Here is a 24,996-nt window from a genome sequence, read left to right on the forward strand (position 1 = left end):
AACATCTTACGATGAATACTATAGCACTATGTCTGACATGAACTATGCTGACATTTCAAGGCAAGCCCAAAAAGACAGACATAGTGCATGTGGATTTTAGTCGCCTCTTACGACAGGCATGCCTTACCACGGGTATATTCGGTTTCCCCCCCAACCTGGAGGGGTCCCCCCTACCCGCAGGGGGAATAAGATCGTATCAGTTCGGTAACATTTAATTTCATTCTGCTTGGGCTAAGCTCCCTTAAAATAATGTCTCTAACTGTTTATAAATAGCGCTGTTCGTAGCCAGATTGTTCATTATACATAGGTAGTTCAGCACGTTCATGGATGAAATAATTTTTTCGCCATGAAAGTCCTGCTTAGACTACTGCCGCATTCATAATGCTCAATAGTACTTTTTCGAAAAGCGTAATCTTGATATATGTACTAGGCACTCAGTCTGTGAGATATTTTGATCAAATCTTTAGAATACTCTTCGCAAATTATTACTATTTTCTAGTATCCTCAGTATCCGTACTATTTTTCAAGATAAATCTATGAGTTTATTGGGTTAAGGAATAACCATGACTAACCTAAAAAATATTTGACAGCTTTATTTTTTATATTAATTGAGAAAATTATTTACGAAATATATCTGAAATACTCAAAGAAATCGGCAATCAAAAAATATTATCAGTATCACTTTCGAAATTTCCATTCCAGCTTAGTGGTAAATCCGGCACATCATCACTTCGCCAATTCATATGGCTGTTCGATTGCTCATAAAAACTCGTGCGCCGTGGACGACGTCTGAGTGCATGTCGTCGTCGCTTTCTGTGCTCCGTGAAGTGGTCACGAGCTGCTTTCCTTGCATTGATTTTGCACAAATTACTGCTATGTTTATTTATTTGTCGACTGCGTAGCTTGGACCCAAAGTCGGCTTTATGACGTTGTCGACGAATTTCGGTACTTCGCCTCTGATGTCTAAAATTTCCGAACTGCTCACTTTTTTGTCGCTTGGTCTTAGTGGTGCCGCTCTTCAAACGCTTTATGGAATCTTTGTGTTGTAGAATGTCTTTCAGTTTTACCTTTTGATGACAGCGGTCACAGTTCGGTTTTGACTTGAACCATTTGCTAAAGAGCTTATGTAGTGAAAAAAAGCTTTTTTCTTTACTTTCTGTTGATTCCTTAGCGGGTGAGGCAGTCGTTAATGCTTTTGCATTTGAAACCTCTTTTGTGCTTCCGCAATTCTTGTTTCTTCCCAACAAGCGGCCCATAAAACTCAGCTTCTGTTGAATGGGGTCAGCCTGTTCTTGTTTGCGAAAGTTTTCTAACGAAATTTGAGCTTGACTCTTTTTCGTGAATTGTTCAATACCGAAATCATTACAGCCTTTGTCGGTGTCAAACTTATTTTTGTCGCCAAAATCGGTGTCGAGGCAAAAGTCATCAGCGTCATCGAGTGACTTACAAACATCATTCGAACCGGTACCTATGTGTGGTATGGGTACCATATATGGCGAGGCGATATTATCATCATCACACTTCTTGCATTGATCGCGAGGCATTAACGGCATTGGCTGAGTCGTTGGTTTGTGTCGAAAATGTTGTATGTTGTGATTTTTCCCCGCACATTTTTGCGCCATCGGCTGTGGTGGTGGCGGTTTCGTCGGACAAAATGGCAGTTTCACCTTCAATGCATCCTCAAAGATGCCCGACTGATCTTCATCTCTTACTTCCTTATAATCGGGATAATGTAGGTTTTTACTACGCTTTTCATATTTTGGTTGGTCTTGTTCGTCGGGGTAGTAGTTGCTTTCGTACATCTTGTGTCGGCTCTCTGAGCTCTCAGAGTCTTTGAGACCACGCAAATAATACCGTTGGTAACGTGGTTGTCCGGCGTAATGTACTAAAGTCAACATTTTGGATTTATCAACTTCTTTATTCTCACGTTCTCGCAACTCCCGCACGACGCGACTGAGCTTGGCGCGCATTGAAGGTGCGTGGAATTCTCTTTGAGCTTTCCAACGATGCTTTAAGTGTCTTCGCAGTTTCTGCGTATTTACTTGTGTTGGCGGCTTTGCGGTTGTGGCGATGGGAGCTTCGGTCACAGGATAACACATGGTCGCATACCCAACAAGGAACTGAGTTGTCCCTTCTTGCGGATTATTCGTGGGTGTCGTCACTTCTGTAGGAGAGACGGTTTGCACTTGAGTTGTTGCTTCTTGTGTATCGCCAGCAGGAAGTTGCGTTGTCTGTACTGTCTGTGTTGGAGCACTCTCTGGTGGTTGTGTAACTGCAGATGAAGCGGCTTGGTAAGCGGTCGTGGTAGCCATCTGCGTATCGTTTGAAGGCTGTGCAGGAACATTTTGAGACGATACTGTTGTTGTCACCTCCAGTGTGCTATTGCCCGGCGGCTGAGTTACTGGAAAGCACATCGTTGGATAGGCTTCAATCGAGTTTGGCGTTGTGAACGAAGTATCATTTGTTGTGTTAGTGCCTGCAGATCTATCTGGTATTGGTGTTGTTGCATTATTATAAAGTATTTGTAAGGCACCACACTCATTGTAGGGGTTTATCGGTTTTGGAGTTTGTGTTTCGTGATTTGTTGTCTTCACTGCTAGATCTGTAATTTCTTCTTCATCAGGCCCACATGTGGTGTGGGGCTCAGCTTGATCTATGATTTCTTCCTCATCAGGTCCACATGTGGTATGTTGTCCAGCTGGTTCTGTAATTTCTTCTTCATCAGGYCCACATGTGGTGTGTGGCCCAGCTTGATCYGTGATTTCTTCTTCATCAGRTCCACATGTAGTGTAATCATCTTCTAACGGTTTGAGTATAAGCAGCTGGATATGATGTTTATAAGTGTTGGTCTCAACGGTCTGCCCATGCGCTGATATTTTTTCGTTATGCCCTTGTTTTTCTTGTTCTACTTCCGAGCCATYCTGTGGTTTCCTGGTTTCAGATGTTGCAGATTCTTGCTTATCTGGTGGCGGATTAGATACTTCTTCCTCTTCGGGTCCACACGTTTTGTTTACTTCGTTGTCTTCGCCTTCTTCACTTTCTTCTTCACACTCTGACTCTTCTTCTGAGCTTTCGTTACATTCCTCTTCTGTTTCCTCATTTTCGGTAGTTTTGTCTCCGGTTTGTTCTTCCTCTGCGTTTTCTGTTGTTGTTTCGTTTCTATGTAAGACGTGTGATTTGAAGAGTTGCAACGCAATTTTTTTTATTAACTCATCCCCTTCGTTTTTTGCCGTGGAGGGTTCTTTTGATTTTGAGTGCGGTCTTTCGATACTTGTTTCATGTTCGCTGTGCTTTCTTGCTTCGGAATCTTTATCTCCATTACCGCCTTCGGTAGTTTCCATTCCCCCGCGATTACAAGTGCAAGAAATTATTTTAGTGCTGGATTCTTCTTTTGTTGTAACCATTTCTTCCTCACTATTTTCCATCGTTTTATTGAGTCTGTGTGGTGTAGATTCATCCTCTTTTTCTGTATCGGATTTCTTTTTCGTTGTGTCCTCCTCACGATCTTCAGATTTGTGTTCATCTTTTGTTGTGTTTTGAGGTTCTTTGTCTTCTGAATCACTTTTTCTTGCCGTTGTTGCCTCAACGTGGTCTTCATCTCTGTGCTGGTTCTTAGTTTTATTGTCGTGTCGTTCTGTTACGGTTTCTTCGTTTTCCGAATCATGTTTTCTTGTCGAATGCTGTTCTTCCTCACGATCTTCTTCATCGTGCTTATCTTTATGGTGATGGCGATGCTTACCCACTTCTTCGTCTTCTAATCCATGTTTCGTCGTCGTATTATTCTCATCTCGGTTTTCCTCTGTATGCTCATTTCCGCCATGCCCACTTTTCATTTCATTTACACAACGTTCGGTTGTAGCTTCATCCATATCCGAAGCATGTTTTCGTGTTGTCGCTTCTTCTGCGCGATCCCTGCCTCCACTACCATATTTCACGTTATGATATTGCGAATGTGTGGTGGCAGCCCACGTTACAATCTCYCTTTCGGTTGTTGTGCTGCAAGTGGTGTTCTCATTCGGTGGCATTGTAAAGTCTTCAACGTGTAGAGTACGCGGCGTAGCTATGGGATGACTGCCGAGATCAATGAAGTGCTCTTCCTCTGCCCCGTCACCTCTGCCATGATTTTCATATTCTTCATCCTCTTTCTTGAGTAGCATCTTCATGGCATGGGAAAGCATTTTGCCTTTCAATTTTAGCAAACCCTCAATGTACTCCTGATACTTGGCCGCACCGTGTGCACCGTGAGCTGCGTTGCATTGCATATTCCCCGCATTCGACAATAATATTCTTACAATTAAAATCGTAAAAATTAAATAAACCSTTTTTGAGAAATACATTTCGAATATTTACTTATAAAAAATCAAATATCTTTCAAATTTTCTACACATTCAAAGAACCGTTTTAAGAAATGTGTTGAAAATTACTAAAATAAAAAGTCGATAGGTTTATGTATATCGATTTTGAAAGTACTAATTTTAATATTTTTTTTTAATATCAAGCGAAATAGGAAGCTTTTGGTTTGAGTTTGCAAACTTGTCTTATAATCCTCCTACGTAGACTTTCGTTTGTCCTGAGTTTTTTTATAGACTGAAATACATTTTCCTACACTGTTAGCCGAAAATAACTCGAGTACGGCATATTCGGTAGTCAATTAAACGATCCATTATTTCAAGAAATGTATGATGTATCTACAAAACTATTGGAAAGATCTCAGCTTAAAGTAAAGTACTCTGAAAATGTTTCTTATAACGATCAGATATCGGCGGTTCGGACAAATAAACAGCTTTTTGCGTAGCAAAGGACGTGTGCAGAATTTCAAAAGTTATCCATCCAACTGGAAGGTAGTCAGTTCTTGGGTTCTAGCATTGGATATTTGTCTCTCCAGCAAATGTTCTGACTCACACGAGGGGCGACTAAACAGCCTGTCGGATGGTCTTTGCCAAAGGTGTATGGAAGAAGGTGAGGTGGAATCATCATGTCATTTCCTCCTCTATTGGCCGGCTTTTACGAGACTGAGATTTTAATATCTCTGTAGATTGATATTATTACAGCTAACCAAAGATGTGTGCTTCGGCGATCTATGAGGATCTAGTGATCCACTTTCTGCAGTTTACAAGTAAGAAAAATTACACATTTTCTGCCAAAATCGACGAATCTCACGATTTTGACTCAACCATATGACCTAACATAACCTATTCTGTAAAGGTTGAATAAACATGGTAGATCTCCGTTTGAACTTTTCTCCATATGGGTAAATTTATAAATCGCAATAGCTGCCCGTGGAAATCATCGGAAGGTGTATGGCTTCCAAAGTTGCCATCAGATTCAGAGAGTCTAAGTTTCTAAAAGAACACTTGTSTGAACATTCGGAAATCTTCACTCACTTTGACTTTCTACCAGATCGCTGCAGTTTCAGACTTGCTGACTACTACAGCGTTTTCCAGGCCGAGGTAGCAGCCATTAATGTGCAATAGATTTAGTGTTGTGGAGTGCAGCCTGTTTCAGAGAAGTGACCATCCACCAGTGCTCTGCCTGCGATATATCCTGTTAGAAGGTCTACCTGCAATTCCTTTTTACTTTACAATTAATCAGTCGATCTAAGTACTTAAACTATACCCCCTATACCCCCAAATTTTCCCGAAGGAACTGTAATGAATAAACACTGAATATAACATAGCAAGAATATTCGAATTTCACATCGCTCTACTACATTCTGAACTCTTCAAACAAATTCTTTGTCAATTCTCCTTTTCACCCAAGACTTATTAGAGCTTAGCAGCAGATCTCTCTCCACTGATTTATCCATCGAGCTCAAGGGTAAAGAGCCAAGCGGAAATCCCACAATAATTCCATTTAAGTTGCTTACCGGGCACAAACTTTACCATGTAGATATGTGTCGGTCGGTTTATGCAACCGTTATTGGTCAACTGTCAATAGTCGCTCAGCGTATCATCAATACTTACTGTAAACTTTGAACGGTCCCCATTGTTGATTCGAACTTAATTGCTCTTGTTGCTGCGGCAGCAGTTGTTGTTGCKGTTGCTGTTGTGTTTGCTTTTGCAAAAGTGATGACTTGTGTTGGTGTTGCTGTTGTTGTTGCTGTGACTGCTGCATGCCAGGCAGCGACAATGTCAATGGTGGCAAGGCACCACCAATATACGACGCTTGTTGTTGTTGCTGCGTTTGGCCATTTGCCAAGCTGCCAAAGTTGGTGGCTGCTGTTGACAGCTGCTCATTGGCCCCACCACCACCACTACCAACACCATTGAGGCCAGCCGCTCCAGTACCACCAGCGCCATTCAACAACGTTGTTTGATTAGCGGCGGCAATTATTGCTGATGTGGCATTCTGCACGGTTGGCGACGTTTTYAATTGCAAGCCACCCGTCGCGGTCAGTGTGTATTGACCAACTGCCGCAGCGGCCGCAGCCGCTGCCGCTTGTTGCTGTTGTTTGATCTGCTGCTGCTGTTGTTGTTGCTGTTGCTGCTGTTGTTGTTGCAAATAGACGCTGAGGCTGTGATGCGCGGCGGCGTTGGTGGGTGTGTTGGCGCCGCTCGCACTGCCAGCAACACCATTGCATGTGGCGGCAGCAGCAGCCGCGGCGGCCGCGGCAGCGGTGGCATTGCCCAGCAAGCTCTGCTGATGCTGATGTAGCAACAATTGTTGCTGTGGCAAGAGGTTGGCTGTCATGGCAGCCATGGCGACGGCGGCCACCTGCTGCTGATGCTGGTGCTGGTGCTGCTGTTGTTGTTGTTGATGGTGATTATGCGCTTGCTGCTGTTGCACATGATGCTGATGATGTGGATGGGGCAACAAGTGTGTTGACTGCTGCTGCTGCTGTTGTTGTTGCTGTTGCTGCTGGTGCAGCTGTTGTTGGTGTTGTTGGGCCAGTGCTGCGGCAGCGACAGCGGCATTTATGTTGCTGCTATTCACCGCATCGCTGAGCAAGCGCGACGTGGATGTCATTAGGCGTTTACGCTTCTTCGGACGGACACCGGATGAGCGCAGCAGCGTCGACGAGCAGTAGCTGTCATAGAAGTAGTCCCTGTGTAAATGAAAGAGAGAAAGAGAGAGAGTGAAAAAAGTGAAAAAYAAGCAATCAAGTGACGCAAAGCGAGTTTAATTGAAATGTAAACACCGTTAAATGTTGGTAAAGGTGGAAACGAAAGTGAGAATTTATGCCTGAAAACAGACACGTAATGRCGCAAAAATATCTTTGTACAGGACGTTGTGCTTTATCTGGCCAACATTGATTCAAAAAATTACAACCTTATGATGTACTTTTGATGGAATGGCATTTTGGCTTTGGTAAACATTTTTTATTCTGCATCAGATAACTCAAAAGTAGACTCGGACTACTGTATTAATTTTTCTAATAGCGCATATTCATATACTCCAAGTAAAAAGCTCAGAAAACATTTATGATATCGATTTCTCCAGATTCCATTTAGAACAAATATTTAAAAAATCTGTAAATCGGGTAATCAATGAATCAGTTTCGCACCACGTTTATCCAATTTATGGACAATTTCGGGGATCTTGACTTGCGTGCCTAAAAAATCCAACTGGTGCAAGTCAGAGGTAATCATTCGTCCATATTTCTTCAAAATTGAAGCCGGCTATAATGTTACAGTCAATGTTTTCATGGCTGGATTGGAAAAAATTGATGCGGATCTTTGGACCCAACGCTACAGGCGCTACAGCCAACGAAACAATGAATTCATTGAAGAAGCTATTGGTGAGTGCATTAGCTCACGTTGTGGGTTTGTGACATTACTTCCAAGATCGTGCGTTTTAATATCGCTGGACTATTTAACTATATAGCTGTGGGCATATATTTCACCGAGTTGAACGAGTCAACAATTTTATTTTCGACTTGGGCTTTTTTTATTCGGTTTTTGCTCCCAAAAATCAGTGTTTGATACTCACCCCGCTTCACCTAGTAATCGGTTAAGTCGCCAAACATACTCTTCAAATGACAGCAGAAGGGTTTAGTAAAGGTAAGGTAATCTCTTCGCAACGTATGAATGAGCTAAGTGGCGTCACACCACTGGCTCTTCTCCCTAGTGATAGCATTACCAAGAAGATAAACTCCACTAGGAAGTTAAAGAGTACCCGCAGCACTAAGGCCGCATGGAGCGACTACGCTTTCGAGCTACCACTTGGGGTCAAGTGGTTAGCCCAGGCCTCAAAAACTTCGGAGTGAATTGGCGGAGAAGTCACAGGACCCCGCACAATTGGCAACCACAACGATAAGCAGTTGATAAGGAAAGACATTGGCAACAACTCCCAGGCAAGCGCCATRAAAAGTTGCTCACAACCTCAAAAGATTTAACCTAAAAAGATTTAAATATGTAACCAATCCCCAAGGGAAAAACTCAGGCTACTTGTCGCCTTCCAAAAAGGCCATTCAGAGCTCAAGAAGCACTTACTTCACATGCCTAGTTTCTTGTGTAATTGTTCTGCGGTTGTAATACAGTTTTATTTGAGTTTTTCGAAGTGCATCTGTAAGTTTCCGATAACATTTATTATTAAAATAATTATTAAATATAATTCATTTAACTTTAGAGTGCACCCTATATTCGGCGACAACAGAAATTAGTGCCTCTTACTATTTTCCAAGAAACCTAGAAACAATAAAACGTGCCAAAAAACCGCCAACACACCCCTGGCTGATAGTAAGTAGTAACCATTTGAAAACCCCTTTGTTCTTATGGGTATAAATTTTTACTATCGAACATCGAGCTCTAACCAAAAAACCACAACAAAAGGCAGCAAACCCGAAAATCAAACACTTAAAAATTGCTGCTTGACGGACACTAATATTGTCAATATTTGTTTATGAACAAAGTACATACAAATATACCCACACACATACATACATACATGCAAAGTGTAAACAGTTTACTCTTTACTTCCGACAACTATTAACCCTCACAAAAAGTTGAGAAAAAATCAAATACTGCTCAACCCTTTGGAATATTCTGTAACCTGCACACATTTCTCATCGGCTGCCGCACTGATTGACAGACACACACACACAGGTACACCGGGAACTCAGCACCTTCTTCAATCCATTCCAACGAGCCAAAGCAAACAGCATACAAGTGCTTAAACTGTAAGTCAACATGTTGCACGTTTGCTTCCCATCCGCCAAATCTCAGTCCACTAACCGTCACCGCGTCGCCCTAACCTCAATTCAACTCAATTTGCGGTTCTATATATGTACATWTGTAGGTAGGTAGGCCATTTTGTGTTTTGACCTTTCTGGCTGATTTTCGGTTATTGCCGGTTGGGCGGCTGTATTTTCGGTGCATTGTATTGTCACTGTATCGCACACAGTCTGTGTGGCATTTGCGGCTTGTGGTAAGTGGTGTGGTAACAATTGATGAATCGACAATTGCGTGTGTGTATGTGTGCGAGTACGTGTGTGGTTACTTTGTGGTTTAAAATTGCTGTTTATATAGTTGCATTTAATGATATCTATTCCAGGTGTAATATACGCATTGGTTTACACTTTTATGTAAGGTGGATGGCATTTTGTCTTGGAGTAATAAAAAGCAAAATTCATATAATAGGAAACGTTTTGAGTTCTTCAATTCAAAATTTTTTTTTTATTTTGGGAATATTATATATAAGATCCCACGGTTTTTCAATATGCTGTAGARTTAAACTTAAATTCGGTCTTCAATATTGCCTTACCTTTTGAGAAGAATGGGAAATGGGTGATATGGACCGAGATACAGAGATAAGAATCTATGCGAATGGGTCCAAATCACGTAACCGAGTTGGAGTTAGTGTCTTTTCAGCTAAATTAGATAGCAGAATYGCCTGTCGATTACCAGTCCACAGAAGTATCTCCCAAGCGGAGATAACTGAAATTAAAGTAAGGCTTCTCKTTCTGACAACAAGTGTGCTCACAAAAAARTATTCATATATACAGATAGCCAAGGGGCCTTCAAATCATTAAGTTTACATAAGGTTTCGTCAAAGGTCAAGAAAGAATGGTGTGATCTCTTAGAGGATCTAACATTCTATATCACGATAAACCTGCAACGGATTCCAGTATGTAGTGATATCCCTGGCAACTGTTAAGCAAATCAACTAGTCAGATCCGGCACCATCCAACAATTAGACTCTGAAAAAGAGGGAATTTATATGCCCTTTGGCTACTTGTAGATATTTAAACGACAAACATGTTAAAGGCATAGCTGGGTGTCAGTGGAGTCAATCGCTAATCTGCTCAACAAGCAGGCAAACATGACATGAATGGAATATGGGTCGCACATCTCGAATGTTATAATTCAAAAGGAGAAGTATGATTACTGACAGGTATCATAGGCGGACAGGCTAGAAGACGATTATATAATCTGTAAAGATGTAGAAGAAGAAGAGAATACACCAGCTGCTATGTGTGTGTAAGATTTTGCTTAAAAAAATTCGAAACTATGGGTCGAGGGTTCCCTGACGATGTCTTGGTGGTTTCACATGTTTTATTGATGAACTTCATCAGGAACACAGGGTTCCAKAGAGAATATTATGGGGGGAGATGGGCACCCTAATAGCCAAGGTCATCCAACATAGCTATTAACCTTCCTATAGATTCGTTAAGCTTATCTAATAGTTGAAGTGTATTAATAAAGGGTTTAAAAGTTAGTAGAATGTTTTGTTATCAATCGCCCTAACTRTGAATAAATAAAAATATGTATTCAAAGATCCGAAGTAATTAAAAGTCAAGCGATTCATATTGATTCTGATCAAAAAGAGAGCGCAAAATTATCGTAGTAACTCGTAGTATGCACTTTTCTGAAATTTCTAGAAACAAAAAATTAATTATGAGATAATAAGGGCATTTTGTATTTTTTTTTTCTTTTTTTTTTTTTGTCTTCAAAGCAAAATTTCAGAATAAACTGAATCGCATCCATGGAACGATAAGCTGTACGAGATTTACATACGCCATTGACATCGTTCAGCGAATTAAGAGGCAGCAACTATGTYGACTCGGTAATGTCGGCCRAATGGATGAAAGCACTCCAGCCCTGAGGCTATTCGACGCAGTACCCGCTAGGGGGAAGCTGAAGAAGTGGAAGACATCTGCTACTTTGATTGGATTTCTAAATGGCGCCAAACAGCGAAAAGGAAGAACGACTCAAGCGCCGAAGAATCACTTCCAATGAYATTTTAAATCAAATTTGTGAAAAAATCAAAACTTTCCTACTGGGTCATAGGCGTCAAGCGTTTGTTAAATATTAACTGTCAGGAGCACGAAAAGCGCAAGGATAGTGGCAACAGCATGTCAGCACTGCCGACACACACACTCATATGTATACGTAAACAGTTGGTCATCATTATCGCGGCCATCAACGGCAAATGTCAACGCCAAACAAACTGGCGACAAGTGAGAGTGCCAGCGACGTAACGCCCAACGGTATTATTTTTGCACTCGCCGACAAACGGACACACGATCATTGTTTTTGTAAGCCGAGCCATTTATAAATATTCACATTTGTTGGTATGCGGGTGCATGTGTGCACTTGCACGAGTATGCGTGTGACGCATTTGCAGTGTTGACGGAACACTTCACGGCGCATATCAAAGCGCGAGCACACAGCAAAGGCCAGCGAGTAGTTCTTTTTCCGGTAGTGACAGTGGCTTGATTGAAAAAAGAACACAACTATATATGTATATGCATATGTATGTATGTGTGTCTATGATGACTCTTTAGAGTGGAAAAAAGTGTTGCCAACAAACTGCGACAAGTTGCGCATAGTCGGTCCTCAGTCCGCAGTCCTGAGCCATCAGCCAGCAGTCGCCAGCCGCCAAGCGCCCACAAGCCGCATTAAAACAAAGAAAGGCCGCCGTTAGCTCGCAGCCAACAAAAAGGACATTCGAGTGATGAATTGTTTGTTGTTATTTACAGCAAGTAACCGCACGCAGCCAAGTGGCAAGCAGCGAAAGTACACAAAAATGAAACTGAATAAACGAAATAAATTGCCGGAATAACGCCGCTTCCATTTCAGACGCAGCAGCTTTGCTTTTAATTTAATTTTTGTAGTGAATTTTGCATAAACGAACAAATAAATAAAAAAAAAAAACCATAATCTGCGGCCTTCATAAATTTAAAGATTCTTCGCAAGAACTCGATGTTGAGCGAACAGTTTTTGTGGCAGCWATGTGCTATAKTGGGCCGATCTGAACAATTTGCTCGGAGATTGTAGCATCCAAGCTCTGGATTCCGATYRTGCAGTTTGTATGGTAGCTATATCTTATGGTGGTTCGCTATAAGCAATTCCGACAAATGAGCAGCATCTTATGAAGAAACGGAAGCGTGCAAAATGTCAGGTCATTATCTTAAAAACTGAGAGACCCGTTGTCGTGTGTACAGACAGACCGATGACATAGATAACTTGATCAGAATCYCTTTTCTTGCTCTCTCGCTTGTCAGCTGGCAGGGCACCCTGATCTGTTTTCTGAGCTGRCWACAAAACACAATCAGGGTRCCGTCAACCAGCAGTTRGGGAAAAAGGCCGGATGCCAGAAGAGCAGCGCTATAATTACTTGACGAAATTAGTGTGAAATGAAATTTCATTGAACTGTGCGAACATATTACATTTTGTCAAAATAAATGTTTATATAAATTAATTAATGATCTTGCGTTTTAGCATTTATATAGTATATGTACGCATTCAAATTTAAATTACTGTGCGGTTTACATATTTATATATAAAAATTATATACTTTATGGAATCTCCAACATTTCCTTCGGGGTCATATATATCATACACTCTGTTCAAGGTGCGATTAAAGCAAAAGAGCGGGGGAGAGTTGAGAGAAATATAAACGGTTTAATGATATGTAAATATTTTAAGTAGTGAGGAATTGGTAGAAAAGGTGGGGTGTGCACTTGCCACACTGCTACTTTTTTCAATATCCCAATTTAAAGCCTCATGGTGCTCACAAGCAAAAACAACAAACAACGCGTGCTCACTGACACCCACTGTACTGAGTAGTTTGTCAAGTCGCTTGGAGTTTGAGTGTGGAAAATTGTTAAATGGTTTGAATTTGTAGCGCATTTGTCAGACTTAGACCAAAAAACCCCAAAAAAAAATATATGCAAAATATAAATTGCCGAAATCTGGCAAATAGCCGTACCAAAATAGAAATTTAATTAAAATGCACTTTGAAGCGTGAATTGGGACATTAGAGTGGTTTCCAACTATGCTAACAAAATTCAACACTCATATCTTGTTCTTTCTTTGTGAAACACWTGTATATAYACATACATATATGTATAGAAGATCCATTTATTTACTTTATACTCAATTACACACATATGCGCCTTCAAGTGCTTCCAATTTAAGCAGGTCCGGCGCTGACGTCTCAAAAGGGGACACATGTTTACCATTCGTTGGTCATTAATAAATTTTGCTGCCAATACTTGAGCACCGTAATCAATCATTCGCGTGGCAATGCTATTAAATTGACTGAGGGTGCACACTTTTGGAGCTTTCTTTATTTGCTGTAGTAATACCGTTATTACTCATTTGGCGTAATGTTGAACATGACAAGTACAGACGGGTACACTACATACATACCATACTTATTTCTGTGGTAGTATTTCAAAAGTATTAATAACGCACTTGCTTCTACAGGGTGACTCGAATAGCAATTTATTTTAAAATAAATTTCTAATTTATTAGTAAGATACAGTACGATATTTTTTTTACCGGCAGTGATGTAGTATGGGATCCATGAAGTTGGCAGTTAGAATGCACCTGGTTAGAGAACTGTTTGCTTTATCTAGTATTGCTTTATAAGATTTTGCGCACAATCAATGACATTTGGAAACTGTTGTTTGGACAAATAGTTTCGAGTTACCCTGATATTCACTAAAATAAAATATTCGTTTGCTCTAAGACCTATAAACCACCTCCCTTTCTTTAGAATCATAGTACAAAAGTAAACTAGCGGCATATTTCAATACTTTGTGACACCCAGTACTCTGACATTTGCTKATCTCGKCGATATTTGGTTCCAACAAGACGGCGTAACTTCTCACACATACATCGTATCAGTCAATAGATTTATTGTGAGAACACTTTGGTGACCAGAAAGTTTCACATTTTGGGCCGGTCGATTGACCAGCAAGATCGTGAGATATCACACCCAAACTTTTTGTAGACGATTTTCTGTGAGGATATGTGCAGTTTAAAGTCTATGCGGACAATCCCGCAAAACATCATGCGTGTCATTCGCCATTCCCCGTCSAAATGTTTGAACGAGTCATCGAAAATTAGRGTTGATGGGCATTTGAGACGTAGCCATGGCCAATATTTGAAAGATATAATCTGYAACAACTATATGRCAAAGAATATTCTTTCGAATGATGATAATGATTCACCATTAAATTTGTAGTTTCTGTGTATTTAAGGAATCTCGAAATGGATTGACCTTTAATTAACCAAAAAGCTTGAAACGGGTCAAATTCATTGAAGAGAGCAAACTACCGCTTGACGTTGGATTCATTGGTCATCTAACGTTATTGTTAAAAAAAAAAACATGTTTTTTCACATTTACCTTATATAATCTATGAACCAAGCGTTAAAAAATTATTGATAGAAGACAATTTATTAATTAAAATTTAATTTTTTTTGAGGTTATAGAATTGTTATATTAAAATGCAGTTATATTAGTTGCCTAATATTATCTTACCAGTCATTTCCGGTTTTGGACACATTCTGTCGTTTTCTACCAATTTGGTGTGGTTTGGGTTCGGCGACCATATTGACATCTGAAATAAAAAATAAAAAAAATTGGAAAAATTAAATACATAGTTATCAACATACATTCGGAAGAAAGTACAAAATTTACGCCTGGAAATACATGTGGTAACAATAAATAGAAATCAATGGGTTCCAATATAGTATAGATTATATATATATACATATATGGTACCGAAGACCTGATGATTTGACTTTAGTTAACAACAAAACCCCGATTTTGAACCAGAGAGAGAATGGTGCTGCGGTTGATCCATAAAGATTGAAGATTATATAAATTTATCACTGAACATACTAAAATTAAGCAATAAAGAGGACTAGCTTATTAGGATAGCATATAATTTAATCGARGTTKGCRCTCACACTAAGGTCTGTTGGGTCAYCWTCCGTATCACACGCACATACARAGTCCCAGAACTCTAAYGAATTYCAGRAACTGGAAGGATRCTTTTAAAGTGCCRTGATCGYTATTCTGATATATGGTTCTAAGGACCTAATTAGGCTAAGCAATATGTTCTTGYAAAATCTCCAGCAACCTTTACGCCCTAAAAATCTATAGAACTTGCCGATTTCTTCATAGTTTARTCAATCAAAGTACATGTTGTTTCTGATTTATGAATCACTTTTAACTTGCTTTTCAAAATATGTGCAAGACGTCTACCGTTGCCTCTTATTCCCACTCTTGTCTGTTGTTCTATCATAAATAACTTAAGAGATTGGTTCTTCTGTAACCAGTTATGTAAGAAAATGTAAAAATAGTTTTAATTGCCTCTAATCATTCATTAAACGATTTCGAACGAGTCCACCAAAACTCTTTCCTTTTATATTTCATTTCAGAAATACCCGAAATAAAATCAGTATATTCTTAAAAAKTTATTACACGTTTCATAGAAACACAATCTTACATTTTCATTAATTTCTGATTGAAAAAAAAAAAAACTATAAGAGAAAAAATATGGCCAGAAAACAGTTTTTTAATCAATTTCTAGAGAGGTTCGAAAAAAATACGAGCCAAATTGAAACAACTTCCGCCACGCAGAACACAGTCATTTGTCTTAATAAAAGTCGCAGCAGATTTTTTAGTCCATTTACCATTCGCCAGTCACCGCTCGGCRCTCGCATCGGCTAAGTTAGTGAGCTTGACTGTCAAAAATATTCAAAAACATTTCCACACCCATCCATAACCAGTGAAAAGGGTGTGACAACCGCAGAAGCGGCAACAAAAAAAATTTAAGTAATATTCGCCCGATGTTGTATACGCCATGCCACGACATGCCACTCATCATAATTCATAGAGTCTGCAGCGCGCTGCCCAAACCCCACCCTTCTGCTTTCTTCGTTATTGTCTTTTTTTTTTTTTTTTAGACTCGTTGTGCCAGCCGACGCGCCCACTCGTTAAAGAACGACGGGTGCCTGCTAGCGAATACTAAATCTTACATAGCGAACACCGTAAATTTTGAATTTTTTTTTTTCCAATTTCCTTTTAACGGCACTTCACATGCGGCTAAACGGGTGGACGCACAGCCAACAAACTCGCTGACAAATACAACTACAAATTGCCAGTAGGACTGTCAGCTTGGCTGCCGGCGAACAGCCACACTCTTTCATGCCACTCAATCACGGCACTCGCAGACCGAGCGGCTAGGGAGGAGCATCAGCAGTGGCGGGTGCGTTCGGCCGTCTGTCTGCTTGCTATAATTAAGATTAAGGATAAGAAATAAGAAGGATTTCCGGACGACTTTAAGAGCTAAGCGGCAAAGCGGTTTAAATGTGCCCGAAYCGCGGTGTGAGTAGCTCGGTAAGTTGGTCTGTGTTGATGATGACTTTTACTACATTTCTTATTGTTGTTGGCATTCCATATAGCGAGTGAGCACTTGGTTTGAGGACTTMTGTGGTGCGACTGACTTAGGGTGYGCTATGACGACTGTAAAAATACAGAAATCTCGAATAATTTTAGTACTTCTTCCTCTGCATTCTCTCTCTCTCTTCGAATCATTGTCTTTATCAGTTGACTGCGCGCATAAATGGAGCGTGTCAACCAGCGTCRTTTAAGGCGTTGCATTGTCGGCTGCACAAATTAAAGTCGAAATAAAGCTGAAGTTGAGGAATGTTGTGGTGGCAAAAGCAACAGTTRGCCCTTGTGAATGCGGGGTAGGTGAGAGCAAGATTTTCTCCGTAGTTAAATAAAGAAAATTTACTTAAAATCTCCGACTCATCCCTTTTATTTAATTTACTTTCCAGCCAAGTGCATTTTCCGATTTTCACATGACTAATTGAATTCCATAAAACGCTGAAGCAAATACTCAGCATGCCAACGTTTAAGGTGGAGAGTGTCACTGCCAGTGCCAATTTTCATTTTTCCACAGGTGGTTGGTCGGTGTCGTCGGTAGCGTGTGTAACTTATGATGTGTGTACTCTGTTCCATATGCTGAATTATGCTAGTGAGGAGTGGGCAGATGACTCGAGCTAATTTGAACTTGCTTGCATTATTAAAAAAAAAAAAATTGTTCACTTAAGACTACAAAGGAACTACTGTTAATTTTATTCAAAATCAAATCCACGGAGGGCGTCATAGGTTCATTGAGACCGTAAATAAATAAAAACTTTAGGCTTAAAGCTCTGATAGAAGAAGAAGGGATTACATGGGTTTACGGGTTTCAAAAAATCGACATTTTTTTATATTATCTTATTAAATTCTACAACTCTTTCCTCTAAAATATTGACCTAAATTTTCAAGTTGGTCCAATTAATATTTTCGGAAATGCAGACTAGAGAACTTGTGCGATCGAGGCTAGCTGGGCTAAGTGCGCTGYCTTTAAACGCGTTTTTCTCGAAACTTTTGTTTTTTGTAGTCGGTTGGCAAGATTCCTCAGGAACTACTCAACCGATTTTCATGAAATTTTATACATGGCTTTGAAATACAATTCTTAAAGACTTGGAYGATGGATTGTTTTCAATCACAACTATTTGAAAACAAAATTTTGCGAAATTTTCCCTTAAATTTTAATTTCTTTGTAAAAAAGTCTGCCAAAATCCTATATTAAGTTCTTTTCTTCGTACAAGTTCTAAGTTAGCTAAGATGGCCCTCTAAGCAGTTATCCTATTAAAGTGTCGCATCTTTTTTCCTTTTTCCGAGGGGTCACCGGAAATGGTGTCGCAATAGCCGAGTATAAAATAAATTTCAGATTTTTTTAATAAAGCACTATATGTCTCTTTGTAAAACCAAAAAAAAAGAAGTTCTGGAATAGGTTTCGGAACTGGTTGTATAATTTTCGCTTGTTTTAATCCTAATGATTCAATTGTGTTTCTTCAATACAACTGTGAGGCGGTTTGGGACGAGAACACAAAGCATCGCTGGTTGCCTTTGCGAACCGTGGGACTCGAATCGGTGTTTTTTTGCTGCAGCATCGTATTCCATTCATGCAACGTGGTCTAACCAATGTATTTGTTAGAGTTTTATGCGTTTAACTGTATCCATATCGCCGTTGAGGTCACAGAGTTCATCAGCCATTTTCTTCAGCCCCCTAGAATACTCCAAATGCTTGCTCATCCCTGTCCGGCATCGTCCAAATTCCTGCGCCGTATAATTTGATATTATCCTATGATAACTAAAAAGAGACTGCGTCTATAAAATTTTTTCGTTTATGGATCCGAAAGTAGCACCTGTTGGTGATAACTATTCTTCATACGATGTCCAGGAATAATAGACTGTTAGTGGTATTTAAACTGATTCCAAGATAGACAAAGTTCTTCAGTTTTTCRAAWGAACTGCCAACAGTGAMGTAGTWCCCAAGMAGTGATAATTTTTGTGTGTCGCCTGCGGGTACTTTAACTTGCCCCGTTCTTTAGTGTGTTCTTTTCGAGCTATAAAAGTTCCAGAGCACTCAATATTTCTGTTAAATCAAATAATAAGCTTCACGTTGAAGCGTTCAAATAGTAGGGCGTCCACTGTACATGCTCCTTCATATGCGACAAATAATCACAAWCATATATGTATATACACACACACATATACTCACATGTTCTGCTCTGCCGTTTTTTATGCAAACGTGTGCGAGTAAAAGTTGTTTGTGCAACGCTGCTAAGTGCATTAAGATGTTCTCACTGAAATCGCATATTTTCTGCATTGTTGAAAATAAATTCGCACCTCAGCACACAAGGCGCATACCACTGGCTCCATACGAATGCATTTACGTGTGTTTGTAAGAGTATGTGTGACAATGGTGCAACAGCCAGCAGAAGGCAACGCACTTACCGTTCCAACCAGCCGGCTGTATTACTAACCATATTCACATATATAGCTTGATAGACATATTTATGTATATACGCACAAATTTATATAAATGTAATTCTATGATTTTTTTTCTGCAGGCGCCAGAGCCTGACTGAACACCCATCTTTATGCGCGGACAAATGAGTGCAGTTTTATATATGAATGTGTGTACTATATATATACAACTATATAATATATGTGAGTGCGTGTAAAAATGTGTACTCTTAATAACATTTTTAAACGTTAATGAACTCGTTGGATGCTCACCTGAGAAGTTACATACTTTCATACTTTCATACATATGTACATACATATTGCACATTTGGAGCTCACGCATTCGCCATTCCGGAACAACAACAACAATAAGGAGTAACAATTTGCCWGTACTGAAATTTCATTAAGTGCACATTATTGCCACGTTTAAACGAAGTGCAACAAAATAGGCTGCRAAAGGTTCATATTTTCGTTGCTTTCTTTTTATTGCCGGAAGAAGTGAATCACGGTTCATTTGTCTTGTACTTATGACACAACAATCTCATTTTCATCTGCAGTTAAGATGAGATTTTAAATATATGAAATACTACGCTTAAAAGAGCGGAAAGSTTTTAATTGAAAGTGCATTTAATGAAAACCGTTTTTCGAAGGTGAAGGTATTAGTAAGTAAGTACCAGGTTCATTGAAATTCCTGAGAAATTTCAATATAGGGTCTTTGGACTGTATATCCACAGAGCAGTAAAGTAAGTTTTATGCGTACAACAGACTTTCCATTATACGACAATGAAGAAGTTCGAAAAGCAATTTCTCGTCTGAAGAACAACAAAGCAGCGGGAGCCGAGGGTTTACCAGCTATTGAAAAACAACGGCGAAGACTTGATAAGAAGCATGCATCAGCTTCTTTGTAGAACATGGTGAGACGAAAACATGTCCTAAGAGTGGAATTTTAGTGTGCTCTGCACAATCCACAAAAAGGGAGACCGCACAATCTGCGCCGATTCCCATGAGTTAAGCCTCCTCAACAGCGCATATAAGGTTCTATCGAGCGCACTGTGCTTAAGATTAAAGCCCATCGTCAACAAACTGATTGGACCTTCTCAGTGTGGCTTTAGACCTGGCAAATCAACAACCGAYCAGATGTTCACCATGCGCCAAATATTGGAAATGGCCCGTAAAAAGAGATTCAACACACACCATTACTCAAAGCTGCTTTTGACAGTACAAAAAGAAGCTGMTTCAACCTTTGTCTTATACGGTTGTGTAAACTGATGTTGAGCAATATCAAACCCTCCGTCAGGATCGGGAAGGATCTCTCCGAGCCGTTCGTTACCAAACGCCTCAACAACCACGCCGATAGTTCTACTTTCTACAGGTATAGGTTTGACAGTGAACTTGGCACCCAAGTCACGGTTGTCAGTCATAACTTCGAAGTCGTAGATAATTTCGTCTATCGTGGAATTAACATTAACACCGACAAAAAGCCTCGAAATTCAATAATAACTCTTGCCAACAGTTGCTACTTCGGAATGAATAGGCAATTGAGAAGTAAAGTCCTCTCCGACAAACAAAGACCAAATTCTAGAAGTCACTCATCATCCCCKTCCGGCCACATGGTGCAACGGCATGGACGATGACAGCATCTCATGATTGAACGATGAGCTGTTCAGCGATTTAAGAGACAGCAGCTACGTTGGCTAGGCCATATAGTTCGTATGGATGAAAACACTCCAGTTCTGAAGTTTCAAGTAGTCGTCGCAGCCCAAGCATATATTATGTTTCAAAGAACTTGAATCAAATGCGAAGATTCTGTAAGGATTACTCACTGGTGCTGTAGACTAAGACATTTCGAAGCTGAACATTTTTTTTTAAACTTCTACACTTTTGCTTGTAGTCCCGTAACTTTTTCTATGGAAGCTCACGGTATGGCACTCAGTATTTGTAGGAAATAATCAGCAGATATATTACTTTTGATTTGGGACTAAGACGTTGAGCAAAATTACCACTAGTTTTTCAATAGATATTCGGCAACTCTGAAAGCCTTTTAAAGCACTATATATGAAGACATAGTAAAAGCATGAACTCCTGGAAAACTTATAAATAAAATATGTATACTAAATTCTTCAATAATAAAAATCTAAGATTGACTTTACAAAAGTTGTSATCGTTTGAAACTTACAAAGGCACCAACTTCCGCTTGTCAACAAAAACATAATGAAAGAAATGTCAGAAACMGTAACATTAGAGGATTTCGCTTTCAGCGAGATCGCAATCGGGACACGGAGAGCGCAAAGCAAAGCTGGAGTAGATCTAGATGTGTATAAGAGGTAACATTAGAGGATTTCGCTTTCAGCGAGATCGCAATCGGGACACGGAGAGCGCAAAGCAAAGCTGGAGTAGCTTGGACTGACTTTAAGTTCTATCTAAATACTGGTATCTAACACATTTCGTATTTAAATGCAATTTTAGAAAATTCAACAGCAGATAACTGGCCCACTRCCTTGCTTGCTTGAGTGAGTCGGAAAGGAAAATTCGCGTAGTTGTTAGTGAAACTTAGGTGCATCCGCTTTGCAGCCAATACCCCGGAAATGAAAGAGAAAATTATCGCTGTTTTAACAGCAACTTGAAAGGATTGAATGAGGGCAAGAACAAGCAGTGGAGAATATATAAAAAATTAAAATAAAATAAATTTTCTAGCTAACRGATTGTGAAGAAGTCAAAGAACTTCATCCCTCGCGTAGCACGAAGGAGCGTATGTGTAAGTGTGTGTGCGGGTGTTGAAAGAAATTTTGTGCGCCAGTCGAAGGGAGACCACAGACGCGCCGCCGACACATGGAAGGTTAAGAAATGCGCTAGCTGGAGGTTSACCCAAAAGTAAAGGAATAAATGAATAAAAAGAAGCCCGCTTTGTAGCATAGTAGCAGAGTGCATTTGCCGTTGACGTTGTTGCACAGTCAGTGAAGCCATTAAAAGTGGCAGTTACAAGAAACAGATTAAGCAGTAAAAGTTTTAGACGGCCAATTGSCCGTCTGTTTTCACCACCAACTAGGTTAGCTCGTTGGAACTTTCGTATTGAGCTAGGTTAGCGCATTTCAGGAAAATCGTAAATTAAATTGAATTCAGTCTGAGTACTTAGTATGTACTTGCATGTAATGTTGCGAGTTTTCGGGAGAAAGCTTCTGCGGAATAATTATGATGCTTTGTGCATTGGCATCGGCGAATACCACAACTTTTATAAGGACTCTAAATGGTAGCCGATAATCAATGAGCCTCACCATCATTCAATATTGAATTAGTCATTATCGAAGTTCCATGGTCTCGGATAGACCTATATCGCACAGTCATAAGTGAATCCGAAGAKTCGTATMATGAAACCAWTCAAACRACAGTCGGGTATATGTAACCGRAACGGACACGGAYATTTATCYGGCTAAGGACTCGGAACGATTTCTCGAAATTACTTCAGGTATTTTTGCTGCCGCTACAATAACAGCATCCGAATCATAAAACTAAGAAAAATKTTCTACTTTTCCAAAGGCATTCAATATTTCACACTGGAAAGCTTTTTACGTTTGTTAATGCCTTTGTATTTATTTTTAGAATAAGCTTTCGACTCACCCAATGTCTGACTTAGCACAGTGCGTCCGTCTTCGCCGTGGCAAGCGTTGCGTGCATCGAAGGGATTTGTGAACTGCACGAAAGCGTAACCYTTATGCATCGATATGCCTGAAAGCAGRCAATGAAAGTAAAAAAATACAAAAYTTTCATTACAAGAAATGTAATTCAATGTGATATTAACTCGCTCTCACTCTCTGGCTGCACTTACCCGCCAACCGACCATATATCTGGAACATWCGTTCCACATCCGTTTTCGAGCACTGGAACGTATTCAAATTGCCCACAAAAATGCGCGAATTCACCGCCTGCGGATCCTGCGAGTTCGTCTGATTAGACAGCTTTGACAGCTTCATGGTGTCGCCGACGTTGAGGAAATGTGACGACGACGTCGTGTGATGCTTGTAGAAGCTGTTGGTGGGACTGCTGGCGGCGCTGTTGCTGCTGCTTAAGCTGTGGTTGGCCGTCAGAGCGGCTGCYTTGCTCGCGTATGCCAACGTCTCGGCGTCACAGGTGTTGCCGGCGCTGTAGGTGTGTGCGCCGCTGTGCGGATGCGGTGAGTAGAGGTGGGTCGCCGGCGATGGCAAGAGCACAACCTTCTGCTGCGTATGCGGCTGCTGCTGCTGCTGCTGCAACTGGTGCGGATGGTGGTTGTGCTCGGGGCACGTGGGTGCAAAATATAAAAACGCAATGATGGAAACTTAACGGTAAACCAGAGGAACGAAAAACGATGAAATTGCTGGAATTTCAAGTGTGCGTCACACAATTGCGTATATGTATGTATGTGTGTGTGTGTGTGTGTGCGTGTATGGGTCTTTACGAAATTCCAATGCGCTGATGGATTTATTTCTGGAATTTTAGCTTAAATATCTTTKGCGCGTATTTTTTGGGTGAGACGCGCACAGGGCACCGGAGCTCWACAACCGCCCGCAGGATTACTCGAATAAAGCGCCTTAGCCCGTATAACCTAGGGCGTAACTGGCGCGCGTTATGTAACGCAGTGTTTGTGTGTGTGTGTGTGGTATTTCTGGCCGAAGTTGTTTATTCTTTGTCGGCTTTCTGCTCAAACGCCTGGGATTAGGCTTGAGTACGTGCTTGTGCGCTTAATTGTTTGCGTTAATGATTTGCTGCCTTCGATCTCGTTGCTATGTGCCTTTTTGTTGTAGTTGTGGTGTTTTTTTTTTTTTGCTCTTTCGCTGAATATGCTCCCGCTGTGACTGATTGGGAGAGTTACCGCATCACTTGCGCGCCTGGCATTGTCCGGCAGCAGAGTTGCACAAACACTCTTACACAAACAAATGTATTGTTGTTGTTGTTGTTGTTGTCGGTTACGTCGGCGACTTAACGTAGCCGATTGTTGTTTTCGTTGTTGTTGCTCTTGCTGTTGGGGATGGCGTAACCGCAGTTATTGATAACAATCGGCGCACAAAAACCGTACACAATGGATTAAAAAATCTGCAAGCAGAAAAAAGATTACGTGAAAAGTGAGTGGGAGAGGCTTATGAGTCGGACTACAAAAAAACATAATAAAAACAAAAAAAAAATCAGTTAAATTGAGAATATGGATAAAAATGAACTGACAAGAAGATGTAAATAAGTCCATCATATAACAACAAGTTGCATTGTTTTGTATGCGTGGGGGCGKGTGTGTTTGTGTCGGTGCGCGGATTAACGTTGGCATTGTGCTCTGTGCATGTATATGTCTCTGTGTGTGTGCCTATATTCATGTAAGCGTGTAACCAGCGCTCACACCACATCCGCATTTACATCCGCATGCATTTGCTCGTTTGTGCGCCTAAAAGCACACCACACCATCACTCCACTTAGAGCGCGCATTGATATTCTCGCGCCAACTTGTCGGTTATAATTGATTTTTCGTATTAAAATGCGATTTTCAGTATTAAAAATATACAACACGAAATGCATGGAAATTCAATTAATTTAAGTAGCTTAAATTTTGATTGATTGTTTTTTTTTTATTAAAAGTGGACTTTGCGGCTGTGCGAAGGGCGCTAAAGAACTTGTGCAGGGAGAAAAAATAAYCATTTAAACGGCAATTGTGAGTTTTCATCTCAGTGGATTTTAACCTTTTTGTGGTGAGAGAGAATTATGTGCCAACGCGCAGCTTTAAGTATTGAAGTAACATCAGAAGGAAGGGCTGTTAGATTTTTGTGATATGAATTAAACATCAATTGATACTTAAAAGATGAAAATATGCTTTGTATTGATTGCTAATCTGTCCTTATTTCAAAGTGATTAAAAGCGAACATAAATTCCGTAGTAAGATGAATTCTTAGCGATGCCACGTGGAGTCCGAAGGATTTATAAGTTTCACAA

At 40.3% G+C, this 24,996-nt stretch overlaps 1 protein-coding gene across 1 annotated transcript in view; it reads right to left on the minus strand.

The window, feature by feature from the left end:
- LOC108967719 (ras guanine nucleotide exchange factor V) overlaps positions 1–24,102 on the minus strand; it is a 38,216-nt gene extending 14,114 nt beyond the window's left edge. Inside the window, exons 1-4 of the mRNA XM_018931320.1 lie at positions 22,871–24,102; positions 22,663–22,770; positions 14,713–14,791; positions 5,964–7,045 (exon numbers count right to left, since the gene is read on the minus strand). Of these exons, the coding sequence (XP_018786865.1) occupies positions 5,964–7,045; positions 14,713–14,791; positions 22,663–22,770; positions 22,871–23,015 (1,414 nt within the window). The 5' untranslated portion in view covers positions 23,016–24,102. The remainder of the gene's footprint in view (positions 1–5,963; positions 7,046–14,712; positions 14,792–22,662; positions 22,771–22,870) is intronic.
- Positions 24,103–24,996: the final 894 nt, after the last annotated feature.

Source organism: Bactrocera latifrons, unplaced genomic scaffold (genome assembly GCF_001853355.1).
Source record: "Bactrocera latifrons isolate USDA-ARS-PBARC rearing strain unplaced genomic scaffold, ASM185335v1 scaffold_197, whole genome shotgun sequence".
In the NCBI taxonomy this organism is placed as follows: domain Eukaryota; kingdom Metazoa; phylum Arthropoda; class Insecta; order Diptera; family Tephritidae; genus Bactrocera; species Bactrocera latifrons.